The 15,998-nt window shown below is 44.4% G+C and overlaps 1 protein-coding gene across 2 annotated transcripts in view; it reads left to right on the plus strand.

Moving 5' to 3' along the window:
* Positions 1 to 6,224: 6,224 nt before the first annotated feature.
* Positions 6,225 to 15,998, plus strand: part of trpm2 (transient receptor potential cation channel, subfamily M, member 2) — an 84,734-nt gene continuing 74,960 nt past the window's right edge. The window contains exon 1 of one of the 2 annotated variants that reach the window (XM_029701946.1): positions 6,225 to 6,708. In XM_029701946.1, coding sequence (XP_029557806.1) covers positions 6,542 to 6,708 — 167 coding nt within the window. In that variant the 5' untranslated portion in view covers positions 6,225 to 6,541. The remainder of the gene's footprint in view (positions 6,709 to 15,998) is intronic. The other variant, XM_029701945.1, reaches the window with a different exon arrangement.

Here is a 15,998-nt window from a genome sequence, read left to right on the forward strand (position 1 = left end):
GTGTAGTGGTGAGGTTTTAATGGGTGTAGGGTTAATTAGTTGGTATAGTGGTGAAGTTTTAATGGGTGTAGGGTTAGGTAGTTGGTAAGGAGGTTTTAATGGGTTTAGGGTTAGTTAGTTGGTAGGGAGGTTTTAATGGGTGTAGGGTTAGTTGGTATAGTGGTGAGGTTTTAATGGGTGTAGGGTTAGTTAGTTGGTAGCGAGGTTTTAATGTGTGTAGGGTTAGTTGGTATAGGGGTGAGGTTTTAATGGGTGTAGGGTTAGGTGGTATAGGAGTGAGGTTTTAATGGGTGTAGGGTTAGTTGGTATAGTGGTGATTTTTTAATGGGTGTAGGGTTAGTTGGTATATTGGTGAGGTTTTAATGGGTGTAGGGTTAGTTGGTATAGGGGTGAGGTTTTAATTGGTGTAGGGTTAGTTGGTAGGGAGGTTTTAATGGGTGTAGGGTTAGTTGGTATAGTGGTGAGGTTTTAATGGGTGTAGGGTTAGTTGGTATAGGGGTGAGGTTTTAATGGGTGTAGGGTTAGTTGGTATAGTGGTGAGGTTTTAATGGGTGTAGGGATAGTTGGTATAGGGGTGAGGTTTTAATGGGGGTAGGGTTAGTTGGTATAGTGGGGAGTTTTTAATGGGTGCAGGGTTAGTTTTAATGGGTGTAGGGTTAGTTGGTATAATGGGTGCAGGGTTAGTTGGTAGGGCCATTTTTTCACAAAGTAATGAATTCATAGTACGAAATAGTAGGCTGATACACAGCCAATACAGTAGGTGACGGCATGCACCTATAACATTTAGTGGCATGTGGGGCATCCGGTCTAAGGCAGTGCAATTCTAGAGGCGTCACTACAGGCCCGGGTTAGATCCGGGGCTGTATCACAACCAGCTGTAATCGGGAGTCCCATAGGGCAGCGAACAATTGGCCCAGCGTCATCCTGCAGGCTGACCGCGGTCTTCAGTTGAATGGTGTGTTTCCTCCAACACATTATTGCGGTTTGCTTCCGTACTAAGCAGGCGGGTGTTATTAAGAAGCCCGGTTAGACTTGTCATGTTTTGGAGGAGCATGACTCGACCTTCGCCTCCGGAGCCCGTTGGGGGAGTTGCAGACAAGATGAGACAAGATCGACATTGCGGCGAAAGGGGTTTTTAAAAAAAATATATTAATAAAAAAATAAAAAAATGCGCATATGAAAATCATAACTGACATGCAGAACGCTAGAAACTGTAGGATAAATTGTAAGGTTCCCCAAACTTAAAACTGTTCTCCACGTTTCCATGGTGGTATTTTACCTATTGGCTACTTTGAAGCGAGGTAAGACATGCCTAATAATATGAAATAAAACATTCAGGTTTCAAACAATTAAGTATTTTTTCAAAATGCATACGGCCTCCAGCTCACATTGTAAAGTGGTGGGGGGACCTGTTGCCTGCACTTGAATATTGAATGGGAGGCTCGCATCAATTACCCGCTGAGAAATACAAATTGTAGTTATTTTTAATCATGCATCAAAAGTTGTTTTTAACAAGCGATTGCATTTAGAATTGTTGCGCAATGAATAGGCTTAGAAAAACACGCTTTACTCCAGCAGCAACCAGCCAAAAGCTCAAAATAGTCTGTGAGGATTGTCGGGTCGCGTCAATTCGAATCTGGTATTAGGATATAAACAAACCATGCAACTTAGTTTTGCAATGATTATTTAATTCATCTTTAAGTAAATTATCCGTAGTTTATATACTTAATATTGTAGCATAGCTTCTCCGTTATATTATATAGGCTATGCAAACAAATAGCCAGTTCAACCATAACAGGGTGTAATAGCCGTGTTCGATAAAAAAGATACATGATGAATAACGAAAATACACAGGCCAATTTAATCTCCAATCTGTAACAAAACAATGATACAGCCTTGCGTTTGTATTTTTAAAAATTTGTTTCGTGATGTTAACGGTAGGTGCGTTTGTTTCGCGATGTTAACGGTAGGTGCGTTTGTTTCAGCAGCCTTTGCGCCAGGAAGATAAGTGTTCCCATTTTGAACCATTGTGTCTGAAAAAAAATGTCCACCTATCCAGCAGGCCCAGACAGCAAATAAAGTGCACCATATTTTAACTGCTTCCTGTCTTGTATAGTAGTCTACTGTAGCTGCCTCCTGTCCTGTATAGTAGTCTACTGTAGCTGCCTCCTGTATAGTATTCTACTGTAGCTGCCTCCTGTATAGTAGTCTACTGTAGCTGCCTCCTGTCCTGTATAGTAGTCTACTATAGCTGCCTCCTGTCCTGTATAGTAGTCTACTGTAGCTGCCTCCTGTATAGTAGTCTACTGTAGCTGCCTCCTGTATAGTAGTCTACTGTAGCTGCATCCTGTCCTGTATAGTAGTCTACTGTAGCTGCCTCCTGTATAGCATTCTACTGTAGCTGCCTCCTGTCCTGTATAGTATTCTACTGTAGCTGCCTCCTGTATAGTATTCTACTGTAGCTGCCTCCTGTATAGTAGTCTACTGTAGCTGCCTCCTGTCCTGTATAGTAGTCTACTGTAGCTGCCTCCTGTATAGTATTCTACTGTAGCTGCCTCCTGTCCTGTATAGTAGTCTACTGTATAGTAGTCTACTGTAGCTGCCTCCTGTATAGTATTCTACTGTAGCTGCCTCCTGTCCTGTATAGTAGTCTACTGTAGCTGCCTCCTGTATAGTAGTCTACTGTAGCTGCCTCCTGTATAGTAGTCTACTGTAGCTGCCTCCTGTCCTGTATAGTATTCTACTGTATCTGCCTCCTGTATAGTATTCTACTGTAGCTGCCTCCTGTATAGTAGTCTACTGTAGCTGCCTCCTGTATAGTATTCTACTGTAGCTGCCTCCTGTATAGTATTCTACTGTAGCTGCCTCCTGTATAGTAGTCTACTGTAGCTGCCTCCTGTATAGTATTCTACTGTAGCTGCCTCCTGTATAGTATTCTACTGTAGCTGCCTCCTGTCCTGTATAGTATTCTACTGTAGCTGCCTCCTGTATAGTAGTCTACTGTAGCTGCCTCCTGTATAGTAGTCTACTGTATCTGCCTCCTGTATAGTATTCTACTGTAGCTGCCTCCCATCCTGTATAGTAGTCTACTGTAGCTGCCTCCTGTATAGTATTCTACTGTAGCTGCCTCCTGTCCTGTATAGTAGTCTACTGTAGCTGCCTCCTGTATAGTAGTCTACTGTAGCTGCCTCCTGTATAGTAGTCTACTGTAGCTGCCTCCTGTCCTGTATAGTATTCTACTGTAGCTGCCTCCTGTATAGTAGTCTACTGTAGCTGCCTCCTGTCCTGTATAGTATTCTACTGTAGATGCCTCCTGTATAGTATTCTACTGTAGCTGCCTCCTGTCCTGTATAGTATTCTACTGTAGCTGCCTCCTGTCCTGTATAGTAGTCTACTGTAGCTGCCTCCTGTCCTGTATAGTATTCTACTGTAGCTGCCTCCTGTATAGTATTCTACTGTAGCTGCCTCCTGTCCTGTATAGTATTCTACTGTAGCTGCCTCCTGTCCTGTATAGTAGTCTACTGTAGCTGCCTCCTGTCCTGTATAGTATTCTACTGTAGCTGCCTCCTGTATAGTATTCTACTGTAGCTGCCTCCTGTCCTGTATAGTATTCTACTGTAGCTGCCTCCTGTATAGTATTCTACTGTAGCTGCCTCCTGTATAGTAGTCTACTGTAGCTGCCTCCTGTATAGTAGTCTACTGTAGCTGCCTCCTGTCCTGTATAGTATTCTACTGTAGGTGCCTCCTGTATAATATTCTACTGTAGCTGCCTCCTGTCCTGTATAGTAGTCTACTGTAGCTGCCTCCTGTATAGTATTCTACTGTAGCTGCCTCCTGTCCTGTATAGTATTCTACTGTAGCTGCCTCCTGTATAGTATTCTACTGTAGCTGCCTCCTGTATAGTAGTCTACTGTAGCTGCCTCCTGTCCTGTATAGTAGTCTACTGTAGCTGCCTCCTGTATAGTATTCTACTGTAGCTGCCTCCTGTCCTGTATAGTAGTCTACTGTAGCTGCCTCCTGTATAGTAGTCTACTGTAGCTGCCTCCTGTCCTGTATAGTAGTCTACTGTAGCTGCCTCCTGTATAGTAGTCTACTGTAGCTGCCTCCTGTCCTGTATAGTATTCTACTGTAGCTGCCTCCTGTATAGTATTCTACTGTAGCTGCCTCCTGTATAGTAGTCTACTGTAGCTGCCTCCTTTCCTGTATAGTATTCTACTGTAGCTGCTTCCTGTCCTGTATAGTAGTCTACTGTAGCTGCCTCCTGTATAGTATTCTACTGTAGCTGCCTCCTGTCCTGTATAGTATTCTACTGTAGCTGCTTCCTGTCCTGTATAGTATTCTACTGTAGCTGCCTCCTGTATAGTAGTCTACTGTAGCTGCCTCCTCTATAGTAGTCTACTGTAACTTCCTCCTGTCCTGTATAGTATTCTACTGTAGCTGCCTCCTGTCCTGTATAGTATTCTACTGTAGCTGCCTCCTGTCCTGTATAGTATTCTACTGTAGCTGCCTCCTGTCCTGTATAGTAGTCTACTGTAGCTGCCTCCTGTCCTGTATAGTATTCTACTGTAGCTGCCTCCTGTCCTGTATAGTAGTCTACTGTAGCTGCCTCCTGTATAGTATTCCGCTGTAGCTGCCTCCTGTATAGTAGTCTACTGTAGCTGCCTCCTGTCCTGTATAGTATTCTACTGTAGCTGCCTCCTGTCCTGTATAGTATTCTACTGTAGCTGCCTCCTGTCCTGTATAGTAGTCTACTGTAGCTGCCTCCTGTATAGTAGTCTACTGTAGCTGCCTCCTGTATAGTATTCTGCTGTATCTGCCTCCTGTATAGTATTCTACTGTAGCTGCCTCCTGTCCTGTATAGTATTCTACTGTAGCTGCCTCCTGTCCTGTATAGTAGTCTACTGTAGCTGCCTCCTGTGTAGTAGTCTACTGTAGCTGCCTCCTGTATAGTATTCTACTGTAGCTGCCTCCTGTCCTGTATAGTAGTCTTCTGTATCTGCCTCCTGTATAGTAGTCTACTGTAGCTGCCTCCTGTATAGTAGTCTACTGTAGCTGCCTCCTGTCCTGTATAGTAGTCTACTGTAGCTGCCTCCTGTCCTGTATAGTATTCTACTGTAGCTGCCTCCTGTATAGTAGTCTACTGTAGCTGCCTCCTGTATAGTAGTCTACTATAGCTGCCTCCTGTATAGTAGTCTACTGTAGCTGCTTCATGTAATTATCCTGTCGAGTAGTGGTATAACACTTCTAGTTCAATCTATGTTAATATATCCAGCATTATCCTGTATAGAACTGTAGCTGCTTGGTGTGATTCCAGCATTATCCTGTATAGAACTGTAGCTGCTTGGTGTGATTCCAGCATTATCCTGTATAGAACTGTAGCTGCTTGGTGTGATTCCAACATTATTCTGTATGGTACTGTAGCTGCTTGGTGTGATTCTAGCATTATCCTGTATAGAACTGTAGCTGCTTGGTGTGATTCTACCATTATCCTGTATAGAACTGTAGCTGCTTGGTGTGATTCCAGCATTATCCTGTATAGAACTGTAGCTGCTTGGTGTGATTCCAGCATTATCCTGTATAGAACTGTAGCTGCTTGGTGTGATTCCAGCATTATCCTGTATAGAACTGTAGCTGCTTGGTTTGATTCCAGCATTATCCTGTATAGAACTGTAGCTGCTTGGTGTGATTCCAGCATTATCCTGTATAGTACTGTAGCTGCTTGGTGTGATTCCAGCATTATCCTGTATAGAACTGTAGCTGCTTGGTGTGATTCTACCATTATCCTGTATAGAACTGTAGTTGCTTGGTGTGATTCCAGCATTATCCTGTATATAACTGTAGCTGCTTGGTGTGATTCCAGCATTATCCTGTATAGAACTGTAGCTGCTTGGTGTGATTCTACCATTATCCTGTATAGAACTGTAGCTGCTTGGTGTGATTCTACCATTATCCTGTATAGAACTGTAGCTGTGTGGTGTGATTCCAGCATTATCCTGTATAGAACTGTAGCTGCTTGGTGTTATTCCAGCATTATCCTGTATAGAACTGTAGCTGCTTGGTTTGATTCCAGCATTATCCTGTATAGAACTGTAGCTGCTTGGTGTGATTCCAGCATTATCCTGTATAGAACTGTAGCTGCTTGGTGTGATTCCAGATTTACGCAGCATCACCACCACTAGTCTAGCTGTAGTGACATCACTGATGCAGAGCTGAGAGCTCGGCTGGGGGCACAGTAGCGGACTGCAGAAGCTCTCCTCTCTCTCCGAGCCCCAGCCGACAGTGAGCTGCTTCCCTGCCTAGCTGTCCTTCCTCTCTCTCCGAGCCCCAGCCGACAGTGAGCTGCTTCGCTGCCTAGCTGTCCTTCCTCTCTCTCCGAGCCCCAGCCGACAGGGAGCTGCTTCCCTGCCTAGCTGTCCTTCCTCTCTCTCCGAGCCCCAGCCGACAGTGAGCTGCTTCCCTGCCTAGCTGTCCTTCCTCTCTCTCCGAGCCCCAGCCGACAGGGAGCTGCTTCCCTGCCTAGCTGTCCTTCCTCTCTCTCCGGATGGGGGAGTCTCTGCTGCTAGAGCCCAGCTTGGCTCAGACTCTGGCCGTCAGCGCAGCTAAAACCTCGAAGCTCTCTCTCTCTTCGTCCACCCAGCGCTCCCTTGCCGCTTGGATCAAAGACAACATCAGGAAGAAGGAGTGTTGCTTCTACGTGGACGGTGACAGGTAAAGTAGGCTACGGTACACTCGGTTAGAGGAAAATACCTGACTGTACTATGCACTGGGTGATAGTGATGGGGGAAAAAATCTATACAGTTACGTATCAGGATATGATTTCTGACACTACATGGTATCGAGTTGTTTTGAACTGGCTGGCTACATGGTATCGAGTTGTTTTGAACTGGCTGGCTACATGGTATCGAGTTGTTTTGAACTGGCTGGCTACATGGTATCGAGTTGTTTTGAACTGGCTGGCTACATGGTATCGAGTTGTTTTGAACTGGCTGGCTACATGGTATCGAGTTGTTTTGAACTGGCTGGCTATATCTGCACCAAAACTCCAGTAGCTCGTTCTCCATCTTATTTTTTAAAAAGGGAGGCCATTTTTTTTTACAATGTTATTTCCATGACTGATAAACTAATGTGCTCATGGCTCTCTTGTCCTTCTGCAGCAGACATATGGTGATCAATATGTTTGGAACATCGAATCACAATAAAATCACAGTATCCAATCACAATACATATACAATGGTTGTATGTACAGTGGCCTTCAGAAGGTATTCACACCCTTTGACCTTTTCCACATTTTGTTGTTACAGCCTGAATTTAAAATAGATTACATTTAGATTTTTTTTGTCACTGGTCTACACACAATACACCAAAATGTCAAAGTGGAATTATGTTTTTAGAAATATTTGCAAATGAATAAAAAATGAAAAGTTTAAATGTCTTGAAATGTCAGTATTCAAGCCCTTTGTTATAACAAGCCGAAATGTATTCAGAAGTAAACATGTGTTTAACAAGTCACATAATTGCATGGACTCACTCTGTGTGCAATAATAGTGTTTAACATGAATTTTGAATGACTACCTCATCTCTGTACCCCACACATACCATTATCTGTAAGGTCCCTCAGTCGAGTAGTGATTTTCAAACACAGATTCAACCACAAAGACCAGGGATGTTTTCCAATGCCTCGCAAAGAAGGGCACCTATTGGTAGATGGGTAAAAAAAGGGGATATTGAATATCCCTTTGAGCATAGTGAAGTTATTAATTACACTTTGGATGGTGTATCAATACACCCAGTCACTACAAAAATACAGGCGTCCTTCCTAACTCAGTTGCTGGAGAGGAAGGAAACCGCTCAGGGATTTCACCATGAGGCCAATGGTGACTTTAAAACAGTTACAGAGTTGAATTGTTGTGATAGGAGAGAACTGAGGATGGATCAACAACATTGTAGTTACTCCACAATACTAACCTAAATGACAGAGTGAAAAAAAGGAAACCTGTACAGAATAAAAAATATTCCAAAACATGCATCATGTTTGCAACAAGGCACTAAAGTAAAACTGCAAACATTGTGGCAAAGCAATTAATTTTTTCCCTTGAATATAAAGTGTTATGTTTGGGGGCAAATTCAATACAACACATTTACTGAATACCACTCTCCACTTGTGACTGTCATGTCTTTGGCTATGCCAGATTAAGTGATATGACATGCTAACTTATAAAATGATTTCTCTGTAATTAATATTACCTGATTAGCTAGTCATGTAAATGTAATTAACTAGAAAGTCGGGGCACCACGAAAGAGTGTTTATAGAGCTGTTATCTTCCGAATAAACTCTTAAAGACCTAGTAATTATTTTACATCAATAGCAGTCAATATTAATCGTCACCTTATTTCAGTCTCATCTGAAGGTTGTAAACTCTTGGTTATCTTCACGAACCCTGGCTAACAAGTTGAATCAGCAATACAAAATTGGGTTTAGTTATTTATTTACTAAATACCTAACTAATCACACAGAATTACATATACACAGAATGCAAATTATGTCATACAGAAAACATCCCTGGTGGACGGAGCCTGTATGATGGCTGGTTACACAAAGAGAGGGGGTTGGGCTTGAGTGAAAGAGCGGGAAGACTGAGGAACAAAGGGAGAAGCTGTGCTATCGTAAATACAGTATCTTATGCATTCTAAATTACCGCCCATTTGGAGAAGGAAAATACAATAAATATTTACTCTGAGCTGCACTTCGGTAGGTTGGTCGTAGATGCTGGCCGTGTTGGCCAACAGAGATCTTCCTGTCCTCGGAAGAATGTCTCTGGTGGTAAATTGAATACGTTGTAGTATCGTCGTTGTGTGTTAGACTGGATACATTGTCCGTCCTTTCTTAGCCCACGTTTACAGCTGCTGTTGCTAACTCAACGGCTAGGATGTCTCACTTCTTTAGTGAATAAGAGTTCAAAGTTCATACCATTCATAACCAAAGCTCACGCTGAGGTTGGCTTAGTTCTGTAGTTGACATGTTAGTCCTTTTTAACGTATGGACCATCGTCCTCGGAACAGGAGGTTACATTTTCGTCAAGGGCTTATATAGTGGAGGGAGAGAAGGGTGTGTTTCATAGTTTATAACCCATGTCTCTTCACAGGGGCGGGCCACTGATTGAGCAGGGCTCTAACCTTATGAAAACCCAATTCTCTCATTTGGAATCTAAAATTACATTTAATCTTTTCACCAATAGTTTCATATTCAAACATTTAAATTGCACAACAATTCCACGTGAATCTGATAACTAGAGGGTGTAGACTTTCCCAGATACAGTTTATGTTGTCCTGTCATCAGTCATAATGTCTCAGATGACAACCGAACTGACATCATATTCATTAAGTACCAACGCATATTTTCAACTGGTTCTATTACCGAAATATGGTTCCTTTCCCCCCACTTGTTTGATGTTCCCAGACTCTCTATGTTTAACAAAGGCTATTCAAGAGTCATTCAGTAGAGTCAGAGAGAGAGGGGAAGGGAGAAAGGTATTTATGGGGGGGTCATAAACCTTACCCACAGGCCAACGGCATGACATGACTTAAATCTGCCAAAAAATCTACGGCAAGACCTGAAAATGGTTGTCTAGCAATGATCAACAATCAATTTGACAGAACATGAAGAAGAAGGGGCAAATGTTGCACAATCCAGGTGTCCAAAGCTCTTAGAGACCTCCCCAGAAAAACACAGCTATAATCGCTGCCAAATGTGATTGTAACATATATTGACTCTGGAGGTTGAATACTTATCTAATCAAGATGATAGTGTTTATGTTTCATAAATGTTTTACAAATGATAAAAATGTCCTTCCACTTTGACTTTACAGTCTTTTTTTGTAGATTGTTGACAAAAAAATACAATTAAATCTATTTTAATCCCACTTTGTAACAAAACAAATACTTTTTGGAAAAAGTTAATGGGTGTGAATACTTTCTGAAGGCACAGTGGAATCGTGAGAATCACATACATATCGTATTGTGATAATATCGTATCGTGAGGTATGCTGGGTTAGAGGGTTATACTGAACTGTACACTGGGTTAGAGGATTATACTGTACACTGGGTTAGAGGATTATACTGTACACTGGGTTAGAGGATTATACTGTACACTGGGTTATGGGATTATACTGTACTGTACACTGGGTTAGAGGATTATACTGTACACTGGGTTAGGGGATTATACTGTACACTGGGTTAGGGGATTATACTGTACACTGGGTTAGGGGATTATACTGTACTGTACACTGGGTTAGAGGATTATACTGTACACTGGATTAGAGGATTATACTGTACTGTACACTGGGTTAGGGGATTATACTGTACACTGGGTTAGGGGATTATACTGTACACTGGGTTAGGGGATTATACTGTACTGTACACTGGGTTAGAGGATTATACTGTACACTGGGTTAGAGGGTTATACTGTACACTGGGTTAGAGGATTATACTGTACACTGGGTTAGGGGATTATACTGTACACTGGGTTAGGGGATTATACTGTACTGTACACTGGGTTAGAGGATTATACTGTACACTGGGTTAGGGGATTATACTGAACACTGGGTTAGAGGATTATACTGTACACTGGGTTAGGGGATTGTACTGTACACTGGGTTAGAGGATTATACTGTACACTGGGTTAGAGAATTATACTGTACTCTGGGTTAGGGGATTATACTGTACACTGGGTTAGAGGATTATACTGTACACTGGGTTAGAGGATTATACTGTACACTGGGTTAGAGGATTATACTGTACACTGGGTTAGAGGACTATTGAAAGATTATTGGAATCTGTGTGGGTAGCTGGGGCAGGAATTCCTTTAACAACAAAGTGGCATCTTTACTGGGTATTTTGGATGTGCTGCATAACAAAGGAAACAGAATAACATGCACATTATCCAATCAAAGTCAAATCATAACAATCATTGTAATTATTAACGTATTTAAGTAATTCAGCAATTCAGTTCAATAGGAATTCAATATGAATCATGATTGAGTCATTTAGGATCATAACCATTCATGAGAATGATAATGCAAATAAATTGATCCGTTATCAATTATTCAATAATCTCAATCAGTTTGATATCAGGATTTATCAATTCAGCAAACAATTACACTTCATATTTCATCCTTCCAGGTGTGTCTTCACATGTACATGTCATTTCGTTACATTTTAACCATATATCAATGGCATAATTGGCCTGTAATGATCTATAGGGGCGTGATCATTGTCCATTGATATAACGCAACAGGTTTGAAGCGGGCGCTCCAAGCCGCAATAACTATAAACAATAACTGATGTCTGACATTTCCACCTGACCTAATTAAAGTGCTCGTGCCCAGCTGCGCAAGTTGCCATGAATTAAAGGGCGATTCCACTAACTCCATGGGCCATTCTACAGCCACCTCGGAATGTGTTAAATTCCACACTCCTCCAAAGGCTCATCGCTCCACGTCCTCTGTCATCTCAGGGAGAGGAATTAGTTAGGCAACTGGCCAGTTTCTTTACCTGAATTTCCACTGATCTAGCACGACTGTCTGTCCCAGACATGGTCTTGGTAATATGGCCCACCGGCCAGGAAGCTCGAGGCAGTTAAGGGTCCACTATCATTACTACTTGGCCAGTGTCCAGGCTGGCCGTTTCTCTCTGCCATTTCACTCTGTGCTCTACGCTTGGTAGGTAATCCCGAATGAATCGGGCCCAGATATGGTCAGCCAAGATCTGGCTATGCCGCCACTGGCATCTGCCTACGAGGTTGGTATCAGCATACATAGCTTGAGGAAGTGAGGCATCTCATCCAGAGCAGGTTCGATGTGACCGGATCTGCGTCAGCGATGTCTGAAGAGAGATATCCCAAGGGTTTGGAGTTCATTATCCCTTCCACCTTTATCAGGACGGTCTGCAAGACAGTTTCAGTGACAGTTTGGTCCCTCAGGACAACTCGTAAGGCCGTCTTCACAGATTTGATCTCTGGCTCCCATGTTCCTCCAAAATGAGGAGCTCCTGGTGTGAGGAATTTGAAGGAGATTTGGTGGTCCATCAGTTGATCCTGGAGGGTTGGTTCCATTGCTTGGAAGGCTTCCTCCAACCTGGCTTCTTCTGCCTTGAAGTTTGTGCCCATCAGCCAGGATCTCGTAGGGTTTCCCCTGTTGGGAGATAAACCGCCATAGGGCCGTGAGGAAGGCTTCAGTATCCAAACTCTCCAGTAGGTCCAGGTGGACACATCTAGTTGTCAAGCACTGGAATAGATTGCCTCAGCGCTTCTCTACTTGACGACCTAGCTTGATCGTAAAGGGCCCAAAGCCATCTACTCCTGTTGACCAGAAGGGGGGTTTGAGGAAGCGCAAGCAAGCAGGGGGAAAATCTGCCATTTTGGGCACAGTTGCTCTGACCGCCATCTCTGACATTCCATGCAGGCATATTGGTGGGGGTTCCTCATCCTCCAGGTATCCAGTATTTCCACCTCATCTCCCCATAGACTCTCTCTGGCCCTGGGTGGAGAAGCCTCTCATCATAACTCATCAAGAATAATTGGATGGATAGCATCGGGATCCAAGATTTCTTCTTGGTGCAGCCTCCCTCTGACTCTGATCACTCGGAGTATTTGGTCGTACTCTGGAACAAGAGAGAGAAGACGGCTGTCCTTCGCCACTTCCTTACCTGCTTTCAGAGCTTTTAGCTCCTCAGGGAAGCTGACTGATTGTGCATGCTGGAGAAGTAGTGTCTCCGCCACGAGGAAGGTGGGTATGGAAGCCACCCCATCTGAGGTCTGGTTGGTGGCGGTGATCAGATCCTGCAGTGTTTGGGATTGTGCTAGGTCAGGGAGAGTTGTTGTTGGCTCCGTACCATGAGCATACTCTGCTCCTTCGGTGCTTGCAACACTGTGAGATGGATTTCCTTACTGTCAAGGCAGCAGCTACTGTTCCTGGGGTTTATTATGGATCCCCATTAGGTCCTGCCAAGGCAGCAGCTACTCTTCCTGGGGTTTATTATGGATCCCCATTAGTTCCTGTCAAGGCAGCAGCTACTCTTCCTGGGGTTTATTATGGATCCCCATTAGTTCCTGCCAAGGCAGCAGCTAGCTACTCTTCCTGGGGTTTATTATGGATCCCCATTAGTTCCTGCCAAGGCAGTGGCTACTCTTCCTGGGGTTTATTATGGATCCACATTAGTTCCTGCCAAGGCAGCAGCTACTCTTCCTGGGGTTTATTATGGATCCCCATTAGTTCCTGCCAAGGCAGCAGCTACTCTTCCTGGGGTCAGGCAAAATTAAGGCAGTTATACAATTTTAAAACCATTACAATACATTATTTACAGAATTGACGACACACTGTGCCCTCATGCCCATACTCCACTACCACATATCTACAACACAAAATCCATGTGTACGTGTGTGTATTGTCGTGGAAATTCTAAAGAAGAGACTTTCAATTTCTTCAAACAATCAACCTTTAAGTATCGATTAATTATCTTATTTCCAAGATGGCGTAACAGTGCAGACGTGGTTTGTCGTCCTCTCGTTTACTTTTTGTATTTTTTCATATTTTTTGTGTATATTTCAATTTATTTTCAATCTCTCTCTATTTTTAAATTAAATATACCTTCCGGTAACACGCCTCACTCAATGTGACACGGATCTGCTATTTCTTTTACAACTTATAGCCAGAAGAAGCTAGCCATCAGAAGCTAACCAGCTAATTACCTACTAGCTATTTAGTCATTGTTAGCCACTGCTAGCGGCCTTTACCTTCTGCACAGGCACCAACCATTTTTTTAGCCTGGATAATACCAACCAGCCTCGGACTGTTTTTCTCCACTACAACGCCGGATTCCTGCCGTAAACCCTGGACCATTACTCCTGATCATCACAGCTAGCTAGATGCCACCGAGTGACCCAGCCCCAAAGCTAGCCCTGAGCCAGGCCCACCTCCTGGTCTACTCTGTGATCACCCGGCTACCCAGCCAATGCCTCCCGGACATGGCTTCTCCACCGGATACTTGCCGTAAGCTCTGGACCTTTGAAGCGGATCATCGCTGCTAGCTAGCTGCTACCGAGTGGCTATAGTGGCTAATGCCCCTGCCCCGAAGCCAGCACCAGTTAGCCGCGAGCCAGGCGCATCTCCAAGCTAGCAAACGAAATTACTATAACTACAATACCTCTTTCGCCATCTGGCCTGGCCCCTCTGTCGACACGACGCCCAGCCGTATCACCACGACTGGTCCGCAGACGTAATTCCATCCGCTGTGCCCTCAACCGGTCGTTGGCGGATGTCGGAGCAGACGCTTCTACTTACCCCGGCCTGTTAACTTTAAACGCCATGTCTCCCGTATGCTAGCGTAGTAACGACTACGCCGCGGCTTCCCTGTTCCATCTATTGCTGTTCACTGGACCCTATCATCACTTGGCTACATAGCTGATGCCTGCTGGACTGTCCATTAATCACGGTACTCCATTCTGTTTATTTTGTTTATCTGTCGGCCCCAGCCTCGAACTCAGGCCCTATGTGTAGTTAAGCGACCCTCTCTGCCCATTCATCGCCATTTTACCTGTTGTTGTTGTCTTAGCTGATTAGCTGTTGTTGTCTTACCCGTTGTTGTCTTAGCTAGCTCTCCCAATCAACACCTGTCAATATGCCTTGTATACTGTTGTTTAGGATAGTTACCATTGTTTTAGTTTACAGTGGAGCCCCTAGTCCCAGTCTACATGCTTCAGATTCCTCCTTTGTCCCACCTCCTACACATGCGGTGACCTCACCCAGTATAACCAGCACGTCCAGAGATGCAACCTCTCTTATCATCACTCAGTGCCTGGGCTTACCTCCACTGTACCTGCACTCTACCATACCCCTGTCTGTACATTATGCCTTGAATCTATCCTACCACGCCCAGAAATCTGCTCCTTTTATTCTCTGTCCCCACGCACTAGACGACCAGTTTTGCTAGCCTTTAGCCGTACCCTAATCCTACTTCCACTCTGTTCCTCGGGTGATGTGGAGGTTAACCCAGGCCCTGCGTGTCTCCAGGCACTCTCATTTGTTGACTTCTGTAATCGAAAAAGCCTTGGTTTCATGCATGTTAACATCAGAAGCCTCCTCCCTAAGTATATTTTACTCACCGCTTTAGCACACTCCGCCAACCCTGATGTCCTTGCCGTGTCTGAATCCTGGCTTAGGAAGGCCACCAAAACATCTGAGATTTCCATACCCAACTACAACATTTTCCGTCAAGATAGAACTGCCAAAGGGGGAGGAGTTGCAATCTACTGCAGAGATAGCTTGCAAAGTTCTGTCATACTTTCCAGGTTTATGCCCAAACAGTTCGAGCTTCTAATTTTAAAAAGGAATCTCTCCAGAAATAAGTCTCTCACTGTTGCCGCCTGTTATAGACCCCCTCAGGTCCCAGCTGTTATAGACCCCCTCAGCTCCCAGCTGTTATAGACCCCCCTCAGCCCCCAGCTGTTATAGACCCCCCTCAGCTCCCAGCTGCTATAGACCCCCTCAGCTCCCAGCTGCTATAGACCCCCTCAGCTCCCAGCTGTTATAGACCCCCCTCAGCTCCCAGCTGTTATAGACCCCCCTCAGCTCCCACCTGTTATAGACTCCCTCAGCTCCCAGCTGTTATAGACCCCCCTCAGCTCCCAGCTGTTATAGACCCCCTCCGCTCCCAGCTGTTATAGACCCCCTCAGCTCCCAGCTGTTATAGACCCCCTCAGTTCCCAGCTGTTATAGACCCCCTCAGGTCCCAGCTGTTATAGACCCCCTCAGCTCCCAGCTGTTATAGACCCCCTCAGCTCCCAGCTGTTATAGACCCCCTCAGGTCCCAGGTGTTATAGACCCCCTCAGCTCCCAACTGTTATAGACCCCCTCAGCTCCCAGCTGCTATAGACCCCCTCTGCCCCCAGCTGCTATAGACCCCCTCAGCTCCCAGCTGTTATAGACCCCCTCAGCTCCCAGCTG

Source organism: Salmo trutta, chromosome 20 (assembly GCF_901001165.1).
Source record: "Salmo trutta chromosome 20, fSalTru1.1, whole genome shotgun sequence".
Lineage (NCBI taxonomy): Eukaryota > Metazoa > Chordata > Actinopteri > Salmoniformes > Salmonidae > Salmo > Salmo trutta.